Here is a 25,393-nt window from a genome sequence, read left to right as displayed (position 1 = left end):
GCAACAGTGAAAATATGATTCACTCTGAAACACTGGATCAGAAATGTTACGTACGTGTTAAGCCCAAACCTGAGGACAGAAAAGAAAAGGCATTTCTCACTTTGCGGAACGATATAAAAACAGCGTAGACGCAAGAGCAACAACATGCCGGACATGTATTCTCTTTGGAGTTTCACCGCAAACAACCTTATCTAGTGATAATACAGTAAATATCAAAAAGTGATTGCCCAGTGAATGTAGTTAAGTTGAATTGGAGTGCCAGCCCTTCGTTTTCCCAAAGGGCTCCTAAACGAATGTGTCTGATCCTAGGAGAAGAGACAAAGCCCAGTTGTTTGCTGCTGTAGTCTGGTTGTTATGTTGTGATCTGCAAATTTCCCAATTCCCTTTCCAGGCTTTGCCTTCACGCTGTGAAACCCAGTGCAGGGACAAGGGGAAAATGGAAGGTTTGTGTAAGCCTGAATTGGTATGGGAAGCTGGAGTACTTGTTCAAGTTTGTATATAGAGAGAAATCTCCCGAACACATATTGGGGAAAAAAAAAAAAAAGGATATTTTTAGAGTGAGCGTGGTAACCTACTCCTTACCCACCGCACGTTAAGCAATGTGCAAATGCCTTCTGCTGGGCACTCACTCGTCTGCCTGCCTTATACTTGGTCCTTTTCTACCGCCCTGGCTTCCTGTTTGTTGTTTCTTTCCCTTGCCCTTCTCTTCTTTCTGCCTTCCCCGCCGAACTTCTGTTTCCTCTTCTGTCCCCGGAGTCCTGCGTCCTGGGTTGTGTCTTGCCTCTCCCGCCCCCGCCCTTCCCATTCTGCCCGCAGTGCTCTCCCCTGCAGACGACCTGGAGGGGCCTCCCAAGCTGGGTGGGGTTTCACTTGGGTAAATTACCACATCCTGGAGCACCATCCAGCAGTGTTTTCTTAAGACTTGGAAATGGAAGTCAGCGCATTTAGTGGGGGAAAAACTGAAAGCATTTAGTGGGATGACACTCCGGAGCATGCCTCTCTGTCTCCAAAAGGTGCAATTGCATGACAATGACCATGGAGGTAAATCTTGGGTGGGGGCCGGAGGACCCAGCGAAGGACAAGGGCCCCTGAGGTGATGGTGGAATCGGGATGGGACAGCCAGGTCTGCTTGTTGTGGCTGGCTTCATTGCCAATGGTCTTTTTATCTTTCCCACCTAACCCACTGAGGCTTGGTCAGCTGTGGGGCTGCAGTGGGGGGCTATTGTCTGGTTCCATCACTGTCTGTTCCTGGATAAACCTGGGCTGCACCCTGCTCTAATTTGAAAAGAAAATGCAAAAAGAAAAAGATGCTCAATTGTGACTTCAAAAATAGTATTCCAGGTGTATAGAGTATTCCGTCTCCCTGGCCTGGAGGTGGGCTCTCCAAGGTCATTTTTAGGAGCCCCTATGCAAAAGGTTCTTGAGTCATTCTAGAACATAGTATTACAGAAAGACCTATTTTCTTCCCTAAGAGGCCATGAACATTGTAATGTCAAGAATACCTATTAGGGGGCGCATGGGTGGCGCAGTCGTTAAGCGTCTGCCTTCGGCTCAGGGCGTGATCCCGGCGTTATGGAATCAAGCCCCACATCAGGCTCCTCCGCTATGAGCCTGCTTCTTCCTCTCCCACTCCCCCTGCTTGTGTTCTCTCTCTCACTGGCTGTCTGTCTCTCTGTCAAATAAATAAATAAAATCTTAAAAAAAAAAAAAAGAAGGCACTGGATGTAATGAGCACTGGGTGTTGTGTAAGACTGATGAATCACTAACTCTACTTCTGAAACTAATAATACACTATATGTTAATTAATTGAATTTGAATTTTTGTAAAAAATGCCCCCCAAAATCTAAAATTCCATTGACAGTTTTATCCCCAGTCCAAGTATTAAACCCTCCCTTAAATTGTAAGCAAATTCCAGGAGGGTCAATAGAGTGACCCTTTTGACTCTTCAGCCTCAAATCACACCAGACCCATTCCTTACCTCCATTTCACACTTCTTTTCCGCCAGGTAAACCAGAATTCGCTGCCTGAGCCTACCCTAGGCTTTTTCCAGCCTTCTTTCCTGGAGACTTTTGAGCTTGTTTTTTCTGCCTGGGACACTCTTCCTTCTCTTCTCTTTTTAAGCTAACTCCCCGGGCTAAAAACCCAGGCTCCAAGTCTGTTCTCTAAGGCAGGAATAGTCCATCTGAGGCTTCCCTGATGACCCGGCTCCCTCCTCCCTGGCGGCCCTTACCCCGGTGTGTTCTCTGGCTCACAGCCAGCTTCCCACCAGGTTAAGCTTCATCAAAAGATGAAAGACCGGAGCTGCGTCTTGCTCCTCATCGAATCTCTCATCTAGAACAGTAACCGACCCACAGTAGGCTCTGTTTATGGAGTGAGTGGATGTTTCACCGCCAATGTGTTTTTCATGGGGTGGCGGAGCAGGGCTGAGTGGAAAAGGGAAGACGCCAGGAGAAAAAGTTGCAGTACGGGGAGAGAGGAGGCTGGGCTCATTGGAGGCAAGCTCTCCTGGGTGGCAGTTTTGCGAAGGGCCAGTTGAGAGGCGTGCTAAAACCCCCTTTTACTGTCGTCCCTGAGAAGGTTACAACTGTAATTGACAGCTGACATCGCAAACGTATTAACACATTTGATCCATTTGCCAGAGTGGTTTTTAATGACCTGTATCTCGCACAATAAAATAGGGCAAAGTTAAAACCAGGTTGGCTTTAGATTCGTATCTGCCACCATCTGTCGGTTCCCGGATCTGGGGTTACGTCATTCTTATTTTTACATTAAACATTACCAGTAATAAAAGCAAAGAAAAAGGGGAAATAAAAACTCATGTAGGGAAATTCTGATTTCACACAGGCTTGACAGAGTCTTTTTCTTCTCAGTCATCCTAGAACAGAAAACAACAGGAAGATGTCTTACTGAGAAATACCCCCTTCAACTTGACCATGAGTCAAACACGGAAGAAAAATTCCTCAGATGGAGAAACTAAACCCCGGACTTCATTTGTCAACAAATTCCTCAGGGGCTCCAAATTTATGTCCTCCAAAGCTGAAAACGGAAAAGAGAGCAATGACCTCGAAACAACCGATTTCCAACCCAGCAACGACACACAGAAAACAGCCGCCTTAGATACGGGTAAACTTCTGACTGCTGTTATTTCTTTATTCTTTTAAAGTAACGTTTTCCCCTAAAGAGATCATATGGGTTAAACTAAACCTAATCTGAGTCTCTATTCTAAGCATTTACTATGTGACTTAAATGCTTTAAATACTTTGCTAATTTGACTTTTAAATGAACAAAAGTAACATTACAGGAAGGTATAGAGAAAATACCTTGTTTCCTTTCATTCTAACACAAATGATCATTTCTTCAAGATTCTTTTCAGTCTTTCGTTCATATGCATGCATTTATGGTCAGTCAGCCAGTCAACAAACATTGATTGAGTACCTACTGTATACCAGCCACTGTTGTGTTAGAAATGCAGCCACGAAAAACAGGACCTCATGGGCACAAAGAACCAAACACAGACATAATTTCAGTGTAATAAGTGATAGGAAGAAAAATAAAGCAGGCTAAGGAGACAGAGAAGGGTGGATGAGGTACTGCTCTAGATGGGGTTGTGGGGAAGGAGTCTCCGATTTGGTGGCATTTGAGCAGAGATCTGAATAAAGTAAGCCGAGAATGAATGAATGAATGAATGAATGAATGAAGAAAGCTAGTCACGTGGATGTCTACGGCAACAGCTTCCCAGGCAAGGGGAACTGTAAGTGCAAAGGCCCAAAGTGCAAAGGTGGGACTGGGCCTGGGGTGCTTGAGAGCGAGCTCGAGGTCGGGGTGCTGAAGCAGGATGAGAGAGGAGAGAGGACAAGAGCAGTAGGACCGTCACAGAGGTGCCTGGGGGCCAGAGCGAGCATCTTCTGCAGTTATAATAGCTTACATATCCCTCTTGAGCTTACATGGGGCTGTGAGCCTACTTCCGGAATATACGATTATACTGCTCAGTCCCCACATGGCAGACACACACAAAATGATGTTCGTATGCCTAACTTTAACAGCTGCGTCATGCTCCATTCCATGCATATGCCACGATTACATAAGTTCCTTTTCTGCCCTTCAGTGAATAGTTTTGTCTTTCCCTCTTGCTTATTCCTGGCTTCATTGTATTTCAGCCTTTTTTTAAAGTATAAATTCTTAGAACAGAGATTACAAATTCAAGGGTTATGAAAATAAATATTGCCAAATCTCTCCCTAAACTATGTGTCATACACAATGCCATTAATATATTATCTATTCGATTAAATGTATTTTTTAACACCTACGTACACAGAAGTAGAGAGAACAGCCTAAGGACCCCCCATGATCACTTCCCTCTAACAATTATCAACCCATGGCCAATCGTGTTTCATTTATACCTACCCTCAATTCTGTCAGATTATTTGCATCGAATACCAAAAATAATATCATTTTATATGAAAGTAGAGTACGTATATTTTAAATATATTTTGGAAATCGGAAGTTAAAGTCTACTTTTTAAAAAAAGGAACAACCTCTATCAGAAAACTGTTGATTCTTGTTCTAAAGTAGGAATCGAAGCTTCAGGAACATGGCTCATGAATACCTGCAACCATGATGAAATTAATAGTGCAAGGCCACACGCTGCTTATCCCGGCTGGGCAACACTGGCCACTCAGCCTTGCATGGCTTCTCCATTTCCACCTCTCCCAAAATTCAGCGGCTCCTAGAGTCATGTCAGTTCTGCCCCTAAAATGGCTCTTGGACCTGGCTCCTCCTCCCCACTGCTGTTCTGGCTTTCGTTGTTTTTTGCCCGGACCACTGGGGCAGCTTCCTAACTGATTTCTCTACTTCTAGTCCGGCTCTCTTGCCAACTTGTCCTCCACAGCGCCACGGCATGCTCTTTCTAAATCACAGATATGATGTCTTTCACCTGCTTAAAATCTTTCCGGAGAAAGTCTACACTGCTAAGCATGGTCTTCAAGGTGTTGTGATCGGGTGGACCTCCCTTCCTGACCTCCACCTTCCCCCAGCCTCACGCTCATCCTCTCCTCCTGACGTGCAAATCCACTTGCAGTTTCCTCAACCGGCCACATTCTTCCAAAGGGCTTCCCTGGGCTTACAAAGACTTCCCTTGTGTCACCATCCTTCTTCTGCACCCCTCCCCACCTATCCCTCCCTCATGCCCACCCACCTGGCTGACTGTCGCTCACCCTTACGGAGCAATTCATGTACCCCTTCCTCTTGAAAGCTTGCCAACACCTGCCCATGGGCCCTGAGGTACTTACTGTCATACCATGTGTTCCCATGCTCCTTCCTCACACCTCCACCACTCGTCCCCTCTGTACTGTCAGCATGGCTTCCTTGTCCCTCCTCCATTAGACAGGTAGCTCCTTGAAAACAGGAACTTGTTATCTCGGTTCTCTGTGTGGTGTCACCCATATTACGAACATGTAGTCATGTTTTATGAAACCACTGGGATTCTTGGTTGTTTATAACAAAGAAACTAATCCTTACAGATTTAGGTTGGAAAATAGTTAATGTGAAGATACTGCTTACCTTACAGAATCATGGGGAGGAGGCGGGAGCTTGGTTCAGCAGTAAAGCAGCCAGGAAAGGCCCGGAATCACTCCACGGAACTGTCCTCTTCGTGGAGTGTCAGTCATCCTACCTCAGCCAACGGGTAGCAACCCTGACTCAGCTGTTTTATATCTTGAGCTGTGACATAAGCTATCCCTTGAAGAAAGGGTTTTATGTATTTAAAAAAAATGAAATATATGGTCTATAAGGACGTGTCCAGGGATCACCAGCTGGTACTCGTATTTATACTTAGGCATTTGATTAAGACTTACCATGTTGATTTATTTTGGTCATTAAGGAGCTTTTAAAGCTAATATTCATTCATTCATTCATTCATTCATTCAATTATTTGCTCATTCAACAAATATTTACAGAATATCTCTCATATAAAAGGCACTGCAGAGTCCCCTCTTCCTGGGAGACCCCAGTAAGTGAAAAGTGAACCAGGCAGGAATTATAGTCTCTATTTTACAGACGAGTAAACCAAGGCTCAAAGAAGTTCCGTGACTTGCTCACCTGAGGGACCCATGATTCGAACCAGGTCTTCCACTTATGCTGTCTTAGACTCGCCAGTCATATCAGACATTACAGAGTGCCCAAGTAGGATGCGGTCTGAGAAGAGATTCCTGAATCTGTCAATTGGTAGGTCACTGCTGGTGACCTTTGAAAAACAGTTTGTTGGGATAGGTGAATGTGGTCACCAGAACATAGAGGGTTAATTGGCAAATGGGGTGAAGTGGGACCAGCAAGCACAAACCACCCTTTCCAAACATCTGACAGTAATTGTTTCCTGATAGACAAAACAGTGGCTTGAGAAAACAAAGAAGCTTTGGTGAGGCTGGAGCTGGGGCATGATTGTAGGATGAGCCTGTGGAGATAAAAAGCTCAAAAACAGAAGAGAGAAAGCATCAGAGAGCATGCAGAGAGATTTTTTTTTAACACGAAAATTCAAAACCACACACATACATATAATGGGCTTTGGAGCAGACTGTTCTGGGTTCAAATTCTGACTCTGTTACTTACTAATTGACAGTCTCTCTGTGTCTCAGGTTCCAAACCTATGAAATAGTGTGATTGTGATTCCTTGCATGAAGTTTACACACAATGTCCTGTACTCACTGGCACATAAGAGTTAGCCTCTCTGCACCTGCCACCTACCACTCTCTTCTGCTCCACCCAAAGTTAGAGTTGCCAGACAAAATACATGCAATATTTAGGACATACTTTTACTAAGCAATGATTCCTTGTTTACTTGAAGTTTAAACTTAATTGGACAGGCTGTTTTTGTTTTTCCTAAATCTGGCAACCCTACCCAAAATAAAATCCGTTGTATCTAATGCATGCTACAAGCGGAAGGCCAGAGTGAAGAGGTAAAATAGTGGGTGGTGCTGCCTCCTACTGGCGGAATGTGGAACACCAACCATCCCTGCAAAGATGACACCCTATAGGTGTTCTCTTAAAAACAGCCGGGCCCCAGACCCACTGCGGAGGAGAGGTAGGCTTTGTATTACTCTCCTAATATTTAAGTCTAAGCTGATTACTACTGAAATCCTACTATTAATTTTCAATGGTACCAATATATTTCTTTTTAGCTATGTGGTTTTATACTTTGCAAGGGTTAGAATATCACTGCACATCTGGAATTTACACTTTAATATTGGATTCCAGTATACTCTTTTTATATGTTTTATTTTATTTTATTTTATGTTATTTTAAAGATTTTATTATTTTTTTTTAATTTATTTGAAGAGATAGAGACAGCCAGCGAGAGAGGGAACACAAGCAGGGGGAGTGGGAGAGGAAGAAGCAGGCTCCCAGCGGAGGAGCCTGATGTGGGGCTCAATCCCAGAACGCTGGGATCACGCCCTGAGCCGAAGGCAGACACTTAACGACTGCGCCACCCAGGTGCCCCCTTTTTATACGTTTTAAATTGTCCGTTTTCATCTACAACACCTCCTTAAAGTCACTGTCAGTACCTGCATATTCTTTTTTCCTTATAAAAGTATGGTGTATTTTATATGTATCTTAAATGCTGGCACATACCTGTACACAATAGGTGTTCAATAAAAGTAAAGCTTTTCTTATTTTAGTGTTTGCATGTTAGCACAGCATTAGTGCAGAGGAACTTGGTGAGGGGGCCACGTAAGTCGTCTCTAATAACAAGAAGGACAAATGAGGCTTTCTTTTTTTTTTTTTTTATGAGTGGAGGGAGGTCTTTATTTTATATTTAAATCTCTAAGGATTTTTTTTTCTAATGTTTTTTTATTATATTATGTTAGTCACCATACAGTACATCCCTGGTTTTTGATGTAAAGTTTGATGATTCATTAGTTGCATATAACACCCAGTGCACCATGCAATACGTGCCCTCCTTACTACCCATCACCAGTCTATCCCATTCCCCCACCCCCCTCCCCTCTGAAGCCCTCAGTTTGTTTTTCAGAGTCCATAGTCTCTCATGCTTCATTCCCCCTTCTGATTACCCCCCCTTTCTTTATCCCTTTCTTCCCCTACCAATCTTCCTAGTTCCTATGTTCCATAGATGAGAGAAACCGTATGATAATTGTCTTTCTCTGCTTGACTTATTTCACTTAGCATTATCTCCTTCAGTGCCATCCATGTTGCAGCAAATGTTGAGAACTCGTTCTTTCTGATAGCTGAGTAATATTCCATTGTATATATGGACGACAACTTCTTAATCCAGTCATCTGTTGAAGGGCATCTCGGTTCCTTCCACGATTTAGCTATTGTGGACAATGCTGCTATGAACATTGGGGTGCATATGGCCCTTCTCTTTACTACGTCTGTATCTTTGGGGTAAATACCCAGTAGTGCAATGGCTGGGTCATAGGGTAGCTCAATTTTTAACTTTTTAAGAGACCTCCACACTGTTTTCCAGCGTGGCTGCACCAACCTGCATTCCCACCAACAATGTAGGAGGGATCCCCTTTCTCCACATCCTCTCCAGCAATTGCTGTTTCCTGCCTTGTTAATTTTTGCCATTCTAACTGGCGTAAGGTGGTCTCTTAGTGTGGTTTTGATTTGAATTTCCCTGATGGCTAATCATTTTGAACATTTTTTCGTGTGTCTGTTAGCCATTTGTATGTCATCATTGGAAAAGTGTCTGTTCATATCTTCTGCCCATTTTATGATTTGTTTATTTGTTTCTCACGTATTGAGTTTGAGAAGTTCTTTGTAGATCTTGGATACCAGTCTTTTATCTGTAGTGTCATTTGCAAATATATTCTCCCATTCCATGGGCTGCCTCTTAGTTTTTTTTTTTTTTTAAGATTTTATTTATTCATTCGACAGAGAGAGACAGCCAGCGAGAGAGGGAACACAAGCAGGGGGAGTAGGAGAGGAAGAAGCAGGCTCCCAGAGGAAGAGCCTGACGTGGGGCTCGATCCCAGAACGCCAGGATCACGCCCTGAGCCAGAGGCAGACGCTTAATGACTGCACCACCCAGGCACCCCGTGCCTCCTAGTTTTTTTTGACTGTTTCCTTGGCTGTGCAGAAGCTTTTTATCTTGATGAAGTCCCACAAGTTCATTTTATCTTTTGTTTCTCTTGCCTTGGGAGATGTGTCATGAAAAAGGTTGCTTTGGCCGATGTCGTAGAGGTTGCTGCCTATGCTCTCATCAAGGATTTTGATGGATTCCTGTCTCACATGGAGGTCTTTCATCCATTTAGACTTTATCTTTGTGTATGGTGTGAGAGAGTGGTCAAGTTTCATTCTTTTGCACGTAGCTGTCCAATTTTCCCAGCACCATTTATTGAAGAGACTGTCTTTTTTCCACCGGATGTTTTTTCCTGCTTTATCAAAGATTAGTTGCCCAAAGAGCCGAGGTTCCATTTCTGGGTTCTCTATTCTGTTCCATTGGTCTATGTGTCTGTTTTTGTGCCAGTACCATGCTGTCTTTGTGATCACAGCTTTGTAGTACAGCTCGAAATCCGGCATTGTGATGCCCCCAGCTTTGTTTTTCCTTTTCAACAGTTCCTTGGCGATTCGGGGCCTTTTCTGGTTCCATACAAATTTAAGGACTATTTGTTCCAGTTCTTTGAAAAATGTCCTTGGTATTTTGATCGGGATAGCACTGAAAGTGTAGATTGCTCTGGGTAGCATGGACATTTTAACTATGTTATTTCTTCCGATCCACGAGCATGGAATATTTTTCCATCTTTTTGTGTCTTCTTCAATGTGCTTCAAGAGTGATTTATAGTTTCTAGAATATAGTACCTTTACGTCTCTGGTTAAGTTAATTCCAAGGTAACGTATGGTTTTTGGTGCTATTGTAAATGGGATGGATTCCCTAATTTCTCTTTCTTCGGTCTCGTTATTCATGTATAGAAATGCAACTGATTTCTGAGCATTGATTTTGTATCCCGCCACATTACCGAATTGCTCTATAACTTCTAATAGTTTGGGAGTGGCTTCTTTTGGGTTTTCCATATAGAGTATCATGTCATCTGTGAAGAGAGGCGTTTTGACTTCTTCTTTGCCAATTTGAATACCTTTGATCCCTTTTTGTTGTCTGATTGCTATTGCAAGGACTTCTAGTACTATGTTGAATAATAGTGGCGAGAGTGGGCATCCTTGTCGTGTTCCTGATCTTAAGGGAAGGGCTTCCAGCTTTTCCCCATTGAGAATGATATTTGCTGTAGGCTTTTCACAGATGGTTTTTATGAGATTGAGGAATGTACCCTCTATCCCTACACTCTGAAGGGTTTTAATCAGGAAAGGATGCTGTATTTTGTCAAATGCTTTTTCTGCATCTATTGAGAGAATCATATGATTTTTGAATTTTTCTTTCTGGATAAAATCTATGACATTGATTGATTTGGGAATGTTGAACCACCCTTGCATCCCAGGGATGAATCCTACTTGGTCATGATGGATAATCCTTTTAATGTACTGTTGGATTCTATTAGCCAGGATCTTGTTGAGGATTTTGGCGTCCATATTCATTAGGGAAATTGGTCTGTAATTCTCCTTTTCGATGGGGTCTTTGCCTGGTTTGGGGATCAAGGTAATATTGGCCTCATAGAATGAGTTTGGTAGCTTTCCTTCTTTTTCTATTTTTTGAAATAGCTTTAGGAGAATAGGTACTATTTCTTCTTTGAATGTTTGGTAGAATTCCCCAGGAAAACCATCCGGGCCTGGAGTTTTGTTTTTTGGAAGGTTGTTTATCACTGTTTCAATTTCTTCATAATTAATTGACCTGTTTAAAAAATTAATTTCTTCCTGTTTCAGTCTTGGTAGTTTATAGGTTTCCAGGAAGTCCTCCATCTCTTCCAGATTGCTTAATTTATTGGCATAAAGCTGTTGATAAAAGTTTCTAACAATCCTTCCAATTTCACTGGTGTTGGTTGTGACCTCTCCTTTTTCATTCATAATTTTATTAATTTGGGTCTTTTCTCTATTCTTTTCGATAAGTCTTGCCAGTGGTCTGTCAATTTTATTAATTCTCTCAAAGAACCAGCTTCTAGTTCAAATGAGGCTTTCTGAGTGTATTCTTGTGGCAGGGAGGGTGGTGGAGAAAAGCTCTCCCAGGCACTCCCCTCCCTGGATCTGTCCATTGAATGGTCTAGGAGTCCGGCAGCGTTTCATTGGCTCCCAGCAGCCAACTGAAGCTCCCAGCAGTGGTCGCAGTGTTTCCCCTTCTTCACCTGCTTGGTCAAATACCTGTGCTCCCCACCTGGCCTGAGCGCGGCTCTGTGTCCCTCAGCAGCGCTCCGCTTAATCGCTGTGCTAACGAGTTCGCCGCTTCGTCCAGCAAGACAACACTGTCTACACGCCGAGAAGCCCCTGTCAGGCTGTGAAAGAAGAGCCCCTGAGGTCCTCCGTTTCCTTGCTAGGAAGAGGGTCACTGGGGGCGCCTGGGTGGCGCAGTCGCTAAGCCTCTCCCTTCGGCTCAGGGCGTGATCCCAGCGTTATGGGATCGAGCCCCACATCGGGCTCCTCCGCTATGAGCCTGCTTCTTCCTCTCCCGCTCCCCCTGCTTGTGTTCCCTCTCTCGCTGGCTGTCTCTCTCTCTGTCTAATAAATAAATAAAATCTTTAAAAAAAAAAAAGAAGAAGAAGAAGAAGAAGAAGAAGAAGAAGAAGAAGAAGAAGAAGAGGGTCACTGGAGTGCTCAGTGTCCAGCACCCGGAGGCAGGACAGGGGTCAAGTTCAGCGTCTGGTAGAGGCTTCCCCTTCCCGGTCGATCTTTCACAAAGGACCCGCTCAGCATTGTTGTCGGTCTGTTGACCTGTCTCACTGTGATCACAATGCTTCGTTCATACGGTCTGTCATTCACGGCGAGTTCTTCTTTATTCTTACAACGTAGCTCAGCCTCTCGCTTCGGAAGTGGAATTGGGATCCAGGATGGAGAAAAACGAGCCGTTCCCGCGGAAGCTGGGCACGACGGCTGTGGACAGGTGCCTCGATCTGAACAACTGCAGACTGACGGCAGTGGACGTGACGGAAGCGGGTCTGTATGCGGCTGGCTTCGCATGGAGGGCCTCGGGAGCCCTCGGGTCGAGTGAGCGGGCAGAACACGCTCATTGCTCACCCTGGCAACCCAAGGTCTCGGCGCCGCCCCAGACAGCTCAGGAATACCGGCTGCGCCACTGTTTCGTTTTTTAAAACAAGCTAATTGACCTTCCTCAAGCTTCGAAGATTTGAGCCAAGTTTAGGAGGAAGGTTCATTTGTCTGTTTGTTCTTCCTGAGAATTTTACCTCCCTACTGATTGCTCCTTACCCCTGAAAAACATTTGTCTTGCACACAATATGGTATAAACTCGCAACTCATCCACAAAGCTGAGCCCCGCTGGGAATGTCAAGGGGTGTTGTGCTCAATTACGTGTGGACTGAAAGCGGAACTACCAGCAATAGTTGTTTACAACTTGTGTGCTCAACAGCGTGACCACCGCTTGTCTCACGCAAGCAGGCGTCTGGTTGTGAAGACGCCCCCCCCCCAACTATTACCGCCTTTCTTTTCCCTTTTTCTCAGAGACCTTGAGTCGAGTCTTTGATCAAAGTAGATGTGTCTGCCAGCACAGACGTATCAAAAGAACTGAATCATGAGTGAGGGGGTCCTTGACTATTTTATTTAAATTCCATGCCATTATTTTGGGCAATTCTCTTAAGAGAGAACCCTACCCGTGTCTGTGTTTCCAGATGACTGCTCAGCAGAATCACTAGCAGAGCTTGTGTTCACTTGAGTTCAACCCAAACCCACCGACTTGCAGTCTCTGAGAGCGGGCCCCAGCAATCTTGTTTTTAATTTTTGTTCCTTCTTAATGTGTTCAATAGACTTTTATGCTTTATAAAGTTAGGATTTTGGTGAGCAAGTTGAAATTGAAGTCTAGTAAAACAACAAAAAGCAAAAGCAAATTTCACCCCTAAGCGTGGCTTCAGGATTTTGGACGCTGCTGTGCCTATGACTGTAAGAGCTCAGCTTGCTACTTCTGACTGCTGCCCTTAACCTTCAAGACAGATATTTAAAAGCAAACAAGCGAAGATGCTTTACCCACTCTAAGTTGGCATTTCCACTCTTGAGTGTCATTGCTTCAGGAGATATAGATGGCCTTAGCGAATCTTTTTCATAGACAGTAACGTCACTTTTAATGAGCAATGGCAGATACTCAGAGAAAGTTCCGGTCAGGCTTTGGGCCTGTCTAAACCTCCACATGTTGGCCTATTTAAATACAATGGGAGCTTTTTAAGGTAGTGATACCCAGGTAATGGATACCCTCAATCTCAGCAATCCTGGCCAACATCGCAGTCCTCCAGCTTTCAGCCCAAGGATCCAATAGGATGAAGGGGTGAGGGATGTCAGAATGTTTTGCAAAATAAAGGTCTAGTATACATATCACAGTGACAGTGGTAGTAACAGTAGAATGACCATTTCTGCTACAATAAAGGAGCTCCTATGAAATCTTATCAAGATATCACTACATTTTTTGGAGTGCATTTACTTGGCAGAAATGGAAAGTATCCTAGGAAATAGGAAATGTAAACACCACTCTCTCCCCAATTGCATGGCTGAGGGATCCCTGCTTTGCTAAAAGCCAGCATGTCCACCCCTCCCTTCTATCTTATGGTGCAATAGGCATTGATCCTATTTACTACCAATTGCACCTTACAGATGCAAATCTGTATATCCTCTTGTTTGTTTCCAGTTGCTTTGCTGCCTTTTCTCCCAGACTTGGAAAAACTGGATATTTCCTGGAATGATTCTGTAGGTGGAAACCTCCATTCAGTCACCCAGCAAATGCATCTCGTCAGCAAGCTAAAAATCCTGAGGCTGGGAAGCTGCAGACTTACCACGGATGATGTTCGAGCCCTGGGTATGATGAATGCTTCACTGGAAGCAGCTTTGAAGTGTCAAGGGCAAACTATCTGGGTCACACCCCCTCGGGTGCTCATGGATGAGAGCACATGGATGATGGAATGCCATGCTGAGCACTTGCATAACTTCTAAAAAGCTACGCAGCCGGTACCTACCAGCACCGTGGTAAGCCCCAGGATAGAGAAGGGAACACAGCTGGGCAGATGGATACCTGCTCTCATGGAATTTAAATGGAGATAATTTATCAAATTTGCTTACTCTCGATCTGTTACTTGTCTGTGAAATTGAGGAGTTGGGGGTAGAGAATGATTATTTTCCAATTCCAAAATAATCTCTTCTTTTTTTCCATTCCCATTTCTAAAAAAAATTGACCAAAACAAATAAAAGCAATGGTTTAACTAGAACTGGAACCTCAATTAAGTTAGTTTATATACTGAACACAGAATAACACAGAAGTAGGATAAAATCTGTCATGCTCCTAACCGAACTCTTTACTCCAACCCTTGCTGGTTTTAGATGCCATTCATACTTTTAAAGTCTTTGGGTCTGAAGTTTCTTATTTCAGTGACGTATTTTGATCATTTACATCTCCGCAAGATTTTTGTAAAAACAACACAATTCATGTCGAATGTCTTCTCTCTGATCCTCTGCAGAAAGTCAGGGTCAGTTGATGCCCTCTGGCCCACCCTTCCTGCAGCTGCGGAGAAACACCATACATCTCAGAGCTGGCCAGGTCTTGGCTCAAATTCTACCCCCATGGACAAATTGTTTAAACTTCCCGAGCCTCAGCTTTCTTATTTCTGAAATGCGTTTGATATCCACCTCAAAAAACTATTGTGAGGATTAAATGATTTCTGCGAAGCGCTTACTACGTGCCTGGCACATAGTGCGGCTCAAGAACGGCTCCGCTACTCCCCCGTTCACAGTTAACCTTCAGTGGCTTTATGTGATCAGCTGAGCCTCACTGTTAGCAGCTGGTTACTGTGTAGCTGAGCTGCAAATTGAACTCACTGTTACTTGGGTGAAGAGAAAATGTAGTTTCCTTCTTTTCTGCAATTAATCTAATTTTTGTTCATGATCTTTCATCCTTAAGAAATCAGGAAATGGAATTTCTGCCCTGGGACTCGCTCCAAACTTCTCCGGCTCAGGAGGGAGTCTGCATCTTTGCTGCTAGGATGTTTTGTAACCTGTTCCCTTTTCCCGTCTGGAAGGGCTTCTGCACTTTCTCCCATCAGAAGGGAGCCTTGATGGCAGATGGGGTACAGGGAGAATAAATGGTTTAATGATAAGACACCATCAGTCAAGAGGCGTCCCAACATTATTATACCCGTTACCACTGCTTAGTGTAGGACGACAGGTGCGTGGCTCCCCAGCACCAGGTGCACTGCAGACACACTGATCGGTCACACTCTCTGTCCCTGCTGCTGAGGAGTGCTTCAGGGCTATCGAAGGCCACCCCAACTGACTGGCGATGGCATACAAAATGGCATCTGCGCTGGGAGATCATGCATCTTAACGTGAGGCTCCTGGACTCCTGAAAGCCAGGTCCACACAAGGAATAGCTAATGGTAGGAGTCCAAGTCCGGTAGTGGATCATGGGGGAGAGCCTTCTAGACACAGGGACTTTCTAGTACTCTTGTTTGGTGCAGAGATTGACTCTGCACATTGAGAAAGTGCGTTTTCCATGTGTTCTACCCAAGGCAATGGAGGTTATTCCTAAGGCTGATTTCCCTGGGCACGTCCCTGCTCTCTCCCAGCCTCCATTCCAGCCCGCGGATGCTTTTGTCTGCAAAAGGGTTTCAGAAATGTCAAGTCCCACCCCTTTCTCCCTGCATCCTCCTCTACCCTCCAAGGTTGCATGGCTGTTAGGAGCTGCCAGCACCGTATGCTTTATTACTTGTTCTCTGGAGGGCTCGGTTTAGTTGTGATATTCTTGATGTCAAAGTGAGCTTTACCCTCATGGTGGCCAGTGCCCTGCTTGGCCGCACCTGGTCCTCTGGCCCAGCTTCCCAGTGATGCTGACCGCAGACAGGGTGGAGGAGAGAAAGTAGTTGGAAGAGTACAAGCATTTACTACCACAAAAACAACTCAGTGAAACCACCCTACTGGCAGGTGGGGTTTGCTTTACAAAGATTTTTTTTTTTTAAGATTTTATTTATTTGACATAGAGACAGCCAGCGAGAGAGGGGACACAAGCAGGGGGAGTGGGAGAGGAAGAGGCAGGCTCCCGGCGGAGGAGCCTGATGTGGGGCTCGATCCCAGAATGCTGGGATCACGCCCTGAGCCGAAGGCAGACGCTTAACGACTGCGCTACCCAGGCGCCCCTACAAAGATTTTTGTACATAGGCATGGCTTCTGAACTTTGGAGGGACTAGAATCGCCGTGCCTGTAAATACAGAGGCTCAGCCTGCTGGGAACAGTCTGCACTGTTCCTTGGCACCTAACCAGTCCCTGGCCCAGCCATTATCATTCCATAAAAAATGCTTGTGCTGATTTTGAGATGGATTCCCTGCTTTGTGGATTAGCAATCGACCCCATCTTCGGGCTATTTTGTAACAGGAGAAGCACTCGAGATGATACCCGACCTGGAAGAGCTGAACTTGTCCTGGAACAGTGAAGTGGGAGGAAACTTACCTCTGATCCTCCGGAAGTTCCAAGAAGGGAGCAAGATACAAACACTTGAGCTTGTGGATTGTGGCCTCACATCTGAAGATGGGGCATTTGTGGGTAAGTGGAATTTGGAAGAGTCCTCCCCAGAAAATAAATGTGAAGATGCCCACGATCAGACAGCCTGAGAGTCAAAGGGTCCAAGTTGGCTGTGTTTTCTCTTGCCCTGAATTGGAAGAGTGGCTCCCTATGGCCGCAGGTCACACGAGGCTTCCCTCCCCCTCCTGCCCCAGCATTCACGCCACGCATTTTCACTGAGCTGCTCCTCTCATTTGGATTCACTTCTCTCTAGGTCAGTTGCTACCCATGATGCAAAATCTCGAAGTCCTCGATCTTTCCATTAACAGAAACATCGGTGCAAGTCTGAACAGTATTGCTCAGGGATTAAAAAGTACCTCGAATCTGAAAGTACTGAAGTTACATTCATGTGGACTATCACAAGAGAGTGTCAGACTACTGGGTGAGTTAGCAATGACTGAGGTTTTTATACACATCTGTAATTTTAGTTTATATTTAATTTAAGCTGTTAGGAAATTCAACAAAATATACACAGGGGTTATATTGGGGAATGAGATTATGGGTAATTTAAATCTTCTTTGTTTTATTCTTTTCTAAATCTTTTACGGTAAGCATACACTTTTATGATTTTAAAAATTACCTCTCAAAATAGCTACCTCTGAAAAGGCCAGGATATTCTGGGTTTGAGATAGACACTGGGCAACAGAAAAGTTATGTTCTATGAAAGCTCTCCATTTTTCTCTTACTTTTGAAAATGTCAGCATTATTTTATGCTCAGTAGTAGGAAGGAATTGGTACTGATAAAAAGAATAGCTTCAGTGGCATCTGTAGGGAGAACGTGACATGAAATTGTGTGTTCTCCTTCGACTTACAGAGCCTACAATATCCATCTTGCTGGCAGTTTGAGTAAGTCTAGAATTCTGTGAAATGCCAATGCTCAGCGTGGGAGGAGGAGAACTATCAGTTGCAGGGTTCCACCAAAGCCACTGGCAGTCGATGCAGATTAGGGGGTGGGGGTGGGGGAATTTGAAGCCACTATCAAGTCCAAGGAGGGCCAGATGGTAGGAAGTCTAAAGTTATTCCTCCATCTTGGCTTTTCTCAACCCAGTATATTTTCTCTATCTCCCTTCTCCACACCTACACCCTCCCCTGTTCCACACCTGCCTTCCATCTTCTAACTTGTCAGAATGGGACTTTTGACTTTCTTTGTAGATGCCGCTTTTAGGTATTTGTGTGAACTGAAGAAATTAGACCTTTCCTGCAACAGGGAGCTGGGTGGAGGTTTTGAGGACTCATCAGCTCAGTTGGCCACATTGGAGCGTCTAGAAGTTTTGGATCTTCACCAGTGCTCGCTAACGGCAGATGACGTGGCGTCACTGAGTAAGTGTGAACGACAGAGCCATGGAAAGACTTTTGGAACCTCAGTATCTGTTTGGAACTTGGCAAATTTGAGGTATCCCCTTAAATTTACTGTTTATGAAGTTACCAAAAGCATCAAATCATAAACGTTCTGTGAATGCCCCAATATTGTATTTGGCATGTATTACATGCCCGGGAAATGTTAGTGAATCTAAATTCCTCCTACACATATTTGTAAATGATGAATGTGGCGCTTGGTGGAGAAAATTTTGAATATATGTTACTGTTTAGAAATGACTCTGTTAGGGGCGCCTGGGTGGCACAGCGGTTAAGCATCTGCCTTCGGCTCAGGGCGTGATCCCGGCGTTGTGGGATCGAGCCCCACATCAGGCTCCTCCACTATGAGCCTGCTTCTTCCTCTCCCACTCCCCCTGCTTGTGTTCCCTCTCTCGCTGGCTGTCTCTATCTCTGTCGAATAAATAAATAAAATCTTTAAAAAAAAAAAAAAAAGAAAAAAGAAATGACTCTGTTAGTCACAAAGTTTGTTTCAAACAGGGATGTAGAGAGAAAGCCAAACAAAGGGCATTGAGGCTTTCTGACTAATGACTGAAGTCAAGTCCCTTAGGTACAAATGAAATTACAGAAGAATTTAGGGTGGTGCACCACGGGTCTACATTATAACTTCAGGTGTCTACACTTACTTTCCACTGTAGACATGATCCTGTCATTATAACAGGTAATGTATAAATGCAGTTTCCCATAACGGCGTGAGCGCGGCCTTGCCATTAAGGGTTTAATTCCATCTGTGGCCACAGTCAACTTTCAAAACACCTCCAGAATCTCACCACAGCTCACCTTCTGGACCTCTACCACCCTGGTCCAGGCCACCGCCATCTCATGCCCAGGTTACCGCGAGTCCAAATGGTCCCCTATTCCTCCTCTGTCGTTCTGACTTTGTTCCCTAGCCTTCCCCTCCTCGACTCCACCCCAGCCACTTGCTTGGGCTCTGTCCCTGGGGCCTTGGCCTTGCTCACTGTCCAGATCAGCAGCCCCCACTGTGTAGGGAGCCCCTTCAGTGTCTCTCTTCTGTTCAGGTGCAGGGCTAGCATATAGTTGGCACCAGGAAATGCTTGTTGAATATGATCGAATGAATGAATCAATTAAGAACAAGAGTAAAAAGAATTTTTTAGTTGTTTTTAGTACAATTTGGGAAGGAAAAGAGTAAAATAGGTTCTTAGGTCGAATATCTATATTTTAGACCTGCTAAATTACATTTGGGACTCATGCCTCAATATGGAAAACTGAGAAAAGTTCAAGGCTTTTATAAAGATTTTAAAGGAACAAAACAAGCCGCTTCTGAGCTCCAGATGGAGCGTACGGGGTATCACCGTCCCCTTTATGTCTGAGCGTCACACCGGGAGGAGACACTCCTGAATTATTGGTGCACCTGTTCCAAAGAATGAATTTCCCTCGATACAACCGAATAACATGAATATCGCCTCATCTTGTTACCAGAGGAAGGTTCCAGGGCTACAGGGAACCCAGCTGTTACCGCTAGCATAACAGGAGCACCAGCTTCTCTCACCAGATTCTCAGCCACGAACACGGGTGAACAGCCCTGGAAAGCTAATGATTATTTAAGAACTGTAGCAAATTGCATCGTTCTCTTACTGCCTAATTTTGAGAAGATGGAAATGAAAATACATTCCATTTATACCTTATGAGGTTAAATAACTCACCATTCTTTTATCTGATCATTCTAGATAGCTCCAAAGAAATGGAATTACAGATCGTTTAGCCAACAACTTTGATTCATCATCTAGTCGTACGAGGCACTGTGCCATGGGCTAAGCGAAAATCATAGTCCAGGAGCCCCAGTCTGGTAGGGACAGGAATAAACCAACTACATGTGAAGAGGAAGAAACCGTTACATCTGTTGGGATCCCACCTGCCTGCCTTCCTTTCCTTCCCATCCTCCATCCCTCCTTCCACAAATGTCTGTGCCTCCGGTGTTCTAGATTCTTCGCACACTCGGGAGGACGCAGGCCCTACAGACAGAGCTCACCTTCGGTGAGGGAGGACAGAAAACAAACACATAAACAAAAATAAATAGGGTGATGTGATCGTGACCACGGGCTTTTGTGGCTTAGGGGGCCCCGGAAGGCTCTGAGGAGGTGAGCCAGCCGCACAGAGATCCCAGCATGCTTACATATACCAAGTCATTTTATCTTCCCAATGACCCTGTGAGTTCTGTTGTTGTTGTTGTTGTTGTTGTTGTTGTTGTGATAACTGAGATTCAGAGAAGTTAAGTAACTTTCCTGAAATCCCACAGTTCTTTAGCAGCAGAGGCAGGATTAGAACCCAGTTCTGTCTCCAGGGTCTTTGCTCCTAACGTCTAGCTTGGCAGTAGAACAGCCCAAGCTACACACGGGGGAGGGTGGCTGGTGTGTGTGCGTGTAAGGGAGGGAGACTGTGGGACTGTGGGACCCAAATATCCAGAAGACTCTTTGTGAGATGGTGCCTAAAACATGTCACTGCTGACATTTTCACAGCCCAGGTAGTCCCTTTACTCTCGAGTCTTCAAGAGTTGGATTTATCCGCCAACAAAAGGATGGGCAGCTCTTCTGAGCACCTGCTCAGCCGGCTCCGATTTCTACCCACACTGAAGTCCTTACTCATCAACAGCTGTGCCCTGGAGACTGAGACTTTTACCGCGCTCGGTAAGAGAATCCCCCAGACCCCTGCAGGCGTGTACAGTAACACACGGGAACGCGTACTCCCTACATAGGAATTTCATGCCAAGCCTCAGCCATAGGCAAACTCGTGAATTCCTAATGTGTCTTCTTTTCAGGAAATGTGCTCTCTTAAAAGTGGCTTTCTGAAGGCCAGATGAATGATTGTGGCTGCCATTTGCAAATTTAGCATTTAAAATTTAAATTGTATGCAGCCAACTCTGGAGGTCCATATCCATGGTAACTTGGGATTTCACCGAGGTGCCAATATAAACTGGATTGCTGGGAGTCTGACGGGAAAGATGAGGGAATCGCTAGTGTGTGAACCTCGTTGACTGCCCAGCATCCGCTTTCTAGCAGGATTTGTTGTCCTCGCTAGGAATCTGGGCCTGCTTGAAGGTCATGGATACAGTCCAGCCCAGATCAAGGGTCTGCAGAATCTGGAATGTCTGCCTCCTCGGGGGCAAGAACATCATCTGCAAGTAGAAGGAGATATTTTGAGGCAAAGGTACTTTCCATCAGTTTGCAGAAATAGCCACTCGAGCAAAGCACTTCGGGCACACGTTGCTGGATGGGGGTCCCCAGTGCCACGTTCAGGTTCAGTGATTCGCTAGGAGGACGCACTGGTCTCAGCATAGAGTTGGACTCACTGTTGGGATTTATTACAACAAAAGGATACAAAGCAAAATCAGCAAAGGGAACAGTGCGTGGCGCAAAGTTTAGAGGAAACCAAGTACAAGTTTCCAAGAGACCTCTGCCTGTGGAGTCACACAGCACACACGTCCTTCTCCCAGCAACTTCTGACAACATAGGTGAAAGGACGCCTTCCAGGGAAGCTCACCTGAACCTTCCATCCAGGGCTTTTCTTGGGGGGTGGTCACACAGTTACCCTCTACTGGCAAATATCAAAATTCCAGAGCACAGAAGGAAAGCTGGTGTTCAGCCTAAGTCCTAGAATTTGTAGACACGCAGTGGAGGCACAGCGAGCCACTTGTGTTAGGTAAGGAATGGGTGGAACACAGCCAAACTGCAAAGGCCCGGATGCCAGCCAACCTTGTCAGGAAGCCTTTAGGGGGTCGCAGAGTCAGGCCTGGCAGGTTAGCTCTTTTTCTGCACACACACAGACCAGAGAGCTTGTATTCTTGTGCTTCCTGGATAAGGATGAAAACAGAGTCCTTCTCTCTGACCCCCTCTGGCCCCGGAAGTGTTGTATGTCAGCTGACATTTCTAGAAAAACGAATTGTACCATGGATCAGACACAGTTTATTACTAATGAAAGAAATATATTCTGTTAATAACTGTTAACAGAAACGAATGCATATAATTCACCCCACATTCGAAGACTTCTATATTTAGGGCACTCTTGCCCCCCTTTCAGCCCAAGTACTTTGTTCAACCCACATAGACTTGGTCCTTGGCGTGAACTGTGACCCTCCCCTGCTCCCAGCATTGCTCATCTCCTTGTCCCCATGTCTGGATGGGGAAAATAGCAAGATACGTATCTTTCAGATCAGGAGTTCTTAACCTGGATCAGAAAGTCAGTCTAGAGGGAGGGGGCTGTGAACTCCTGAAGACTGATTGCAATTATATTGTGGGGGACATATGTGGTACATTTTCTGGCTCCAAATCTCCTGGAATCAGGCTGCCTAAAATCAAATCCTGGCTCTGGCTCTTGTGACCTGAGATACTTGACATCTCTGTGCTTCAGTCTCCTTGTCTGTAAAATGTAAAATGGAATAATAGTAAAGACTTCATGAGGTTGTAAGAATTAAATGTGTTGATATATGTAAAGTTCTTGGAAAGGTGTCTGGCACATAGTAAATGCTCAGTGAATGTTAGTTGTTAATATTATTATGGGGAGATAATCTATAAATTTCATTTACAAAGTAAATTGGATCTTATCACTACCCAGTTTAAAAACACACAATGGCGGCCCCTAGCACCCCTGGTAAAATCCACATTCCTTCGTGGGGTCTAAAAGGCCCAGGTGATCTGGCCCTCATGCCTCTCGGCCACTCTCCCCCTTGCTCCCTGAACCAGCCTCAGCTGGCTTCTTCAGTTCCTTCCTGTCACTGAGCTCCCCCTTGTCTCCAGGTCTTCCTGTTCTCTGGATGGGGTGCCCCCAGCCCTCACCCGCCTCCTATTCTTTCCTGGGGAGCTCTGACTTCAGGTCTCAGCATAAAGGCTCCCTGTAAAGACAGCATCTCGGATCTAAATGAGGTGCCCCTGTATCTTTTGTATAGCCTCTATTAGAATTTGTAACTATGTATTTATTTGTGTGTTTTCCTCAATGAATGTATTTCCCCCAGTTGATCATCTCCTTGAAGGCAGAGATCGCACTTACTCTTCACGGCCTACCCTAACCACATTTAGGTATTTCTGCATACAGTTAAGCAAGTAAACTAACTTTTCCAAGGGGTCTGTAATCTCCAAAATGGTGATTTAAACACACATATACACACCACACACACACACACACACACACACACACGACACATCCCACTGTTCAGACTAATGTTCTGTTCGGAAAGTTACACAAAAAACAAATTTAGGGGCAACATGATGTCCCTAGTTGGAAAAAGTTGTATTTTTTTTAAAAGAAAATTTTGTTTTTAATTTTGTGTCTTTTGCCATCGGAAGATAGAGCTCTTTCCAATTACTGCTGCATAATGACTCATAATCAAGTAGATATTACATGAAATTATATCATCTGAGATAAATCTATCATTCAATTTGAATTAAGAAATAAATCATTTGGGAGACCTGGGTGGCTCAGTTGGTTAAGTGTCTGATGCTTGATTTTGGCTCAGGTCATCATCTCAGGGTCATGAGTTTGAGCCCCGTGTCAGGCTCCATGCTGGCATGGAGCTGCTTAAGATTCTCTCGCTCCCTTGCCCTCTGCGCCTCCCCTCCAAAAAAAGAAGTGAATCAAGTAAACATATAATCCATCACATCATTTTTAAAAGAAAAAGTTCCATTTCTTATTGATAGGTCTCTGTACCATGCAGGCGGGAGGGATTTTCTTATTAGACATTATAAAAGGATATGTATTTGCCCCTTGGACACCTGTTATTTTTGAGAAAGAAGAGTGGCATTAAAGTATAATTAACTATATCTTAGGAATAAGTTGTTTGGGTTAATTTCAACATTGGGGCAACTGAGAATTAAGCAGAACCTCTTTTAATCTCATTTTAAAATCTCTCCGAAATCCACTAGTTCTCTTCCTTGTCTCTGTAACTGCAGGTAGGTCCGCAGGAGGCTTGGCCCCACCTCCGAACTTCAGCCTGACTAGACACAGGAGCATGTAAAACCGGGACACGCTCCGGAAATCCCAACTAGCTGTCCAAATCCTCTGCCTCCTTCTTCCTAGAGGGGAACTACAGGAGAAAAAGCCCAGTGGATAGTGAATTCCACTTAATCAAGTTTTATTTTTCTAAAGTTTCCAATATTTCTCCCAAATAAAAATAGGCAACGTAACTTGTGGTCATGAATTTCGGGCAAAAGAAAACAGTCTCTGTAACTTTCTTATCCCAGTTATATTAATACATTGCCCCAGGTTCTTCAGTTTCAAAGACGGAAGCCTAAACGATTACTCTTCTGTTATCAATTTTAGCTGAAGCCTCCACTTACCTCCCTGCTCTGGAAATATTCGACCTTTCTTGGAATAAATGTGTTGGTGGCAACCTGAAGCTGCTTCTGGAAACACTGAAGTTCTTAGCGTCCCTTCGAGTGCTGAGACTGAGCAGCTGTGCCCTGGTGACGGAGGACGTGGCTCTTCTGGGTTGGTATCTACTGGTTCCAAAGAAGTCCGGCGGGGAGCCCAGTGCGCCGCTGGGGGCAGGGCGGGGGAGGGGAGTTGGGCCAGGCCTGTGGCTGAGCCCTCCGCCCAGCTTCCCTTCTTTCTCTCCAGCATCTGCTTAGGAGAGAGCTGGTGACAACGAGTAAGGGCAATTCCCGAGCCGGGAGGGCCAAGAAGACTGGAGGGCGCGTCACAAAGGGAGCGATGGGTATAGACGTGGCAGTGGGTCGTTCCCGCTTCTGCTCCTCGCCCTCCCCGCGCAGGACAGACTCGTTCTCTGGGTAGCTCAGTGTGACTCAAACCAGTTACTTACAGTCCGCCTTCACAGAGCTTGCCCTGTGCACCTGGTACCTGCACTGTTACTTAGTTTTTTTCTTTATATTGACTCTTTAACCTAAATGCTTTTATTTAAACAGGAAACTCATCATCCCATAACTGAAATACGGGAATCACTTCTCATAGACATTATTAGACTGTTGGCAGCTGAAGGCTTTGAATAGAGGTTCTTTCTCTCTTTGTTAGAAATAGGGGAAGAGAGGGCTTTAAAGGCATACTAGCATCAATTCGACCCTTTCTCCACGTCAATTTAGAAGGATGGGAAGAGATTTGAATAAGGAATAACTTTTGCACTGCGGGATTCCAGAGTATATAATACCTTTCCCAAATATCCCCTAAAATCACCTCTATTTCGTCCACATCCCATTGGGAAACAATGAATTGGAGAATACATCTGCGTCTCTCATCTACCCTTGTGCCCGCATCCCCAGCACTATGCAGCCATCAGCTGCATCTCTGAAGCAACGAGCATCCTTCCAACAAATTTTTAGTGAATTACAAGTATCACTGTCTGTGGTTACCTATTGCCACTTTTATAGTGCTTGGATTATTTTAACAAACGTTCTTT

The 25,393-nt window shown here is 44.8% G+C and overlaps 1 protein-coding gene and 1 long non-coding RNA gene across 2 annotated transcripts in view; one reads left to right on the top strand and one right to left on the bottom strand.

Moving 5' to 3' along the window:
• Window positions 1–2,733: 2,733 nt before the first annotated feature.
• On the bottom strand, window positions 2,734–5,685 carry LOC123786373 (uncharacterized). Its single transcript, XR_006777938.2, has 3 exons — window positions 5,560–5,685; window positions 5,289–5,393; window positions 2,734–2,875 (listed from the first exon to the last, which is right to left on the bottom strand). It is a non-coding gene; the product is annotated as an uncharacterized LOC123786373 (long non-coding RNA).
• LRRC31 (leucine rich repeat containing 31) overlaps window positions 2,873–25,393 on the top strand; it is a 29,544-nt gene continuing 7,023 nt past the window's right edge. Inside the window, 8 exon segments of the mRNA XM_045788618.2 lie at window positions 2,873–3,123; window positions 11,908–12,051; window positions 13,745–13,912; window positions 16,474–16,641; window positions 16,874–17,041; window positions 17,812–17,979; window positions 20,511–20,678; window positions 24,304–24,471. Coding sequence (XP_045644574.2) covers window positions 2,934–3,123; window positions 11,908–12,051; window positions 13,745–13,912; window positions 16,474–16,641; window positions 16,874–17,041; window positions 17,812–17,979; window positions 20,511–20,678; window positions 24,304–24,471 — 1,342 coding nt within the window. The 5' untranslated portion in view covers window positions 2,873–2,933.

The sequence above is a fragment of the Ursus americanus genome, chromosome 4, assembly GCF_024610735.1.
Source record: "Ursus americanus isolate L20-20 chromosome 4, mUrsAme1.1.p, whole genome shotgun sequence".
Taxonomy (NCBI): Eukaryota; Metazoa; Chordata; class Mammalia; order Carnivora; family Ursidae; genus Ursus; species Ursus americanus.
The sequence above is the reverse complement of the archived record's forward strand: the minus strand, read 5'-3'. Positions and strand labels throughout refer to the sequence as shown.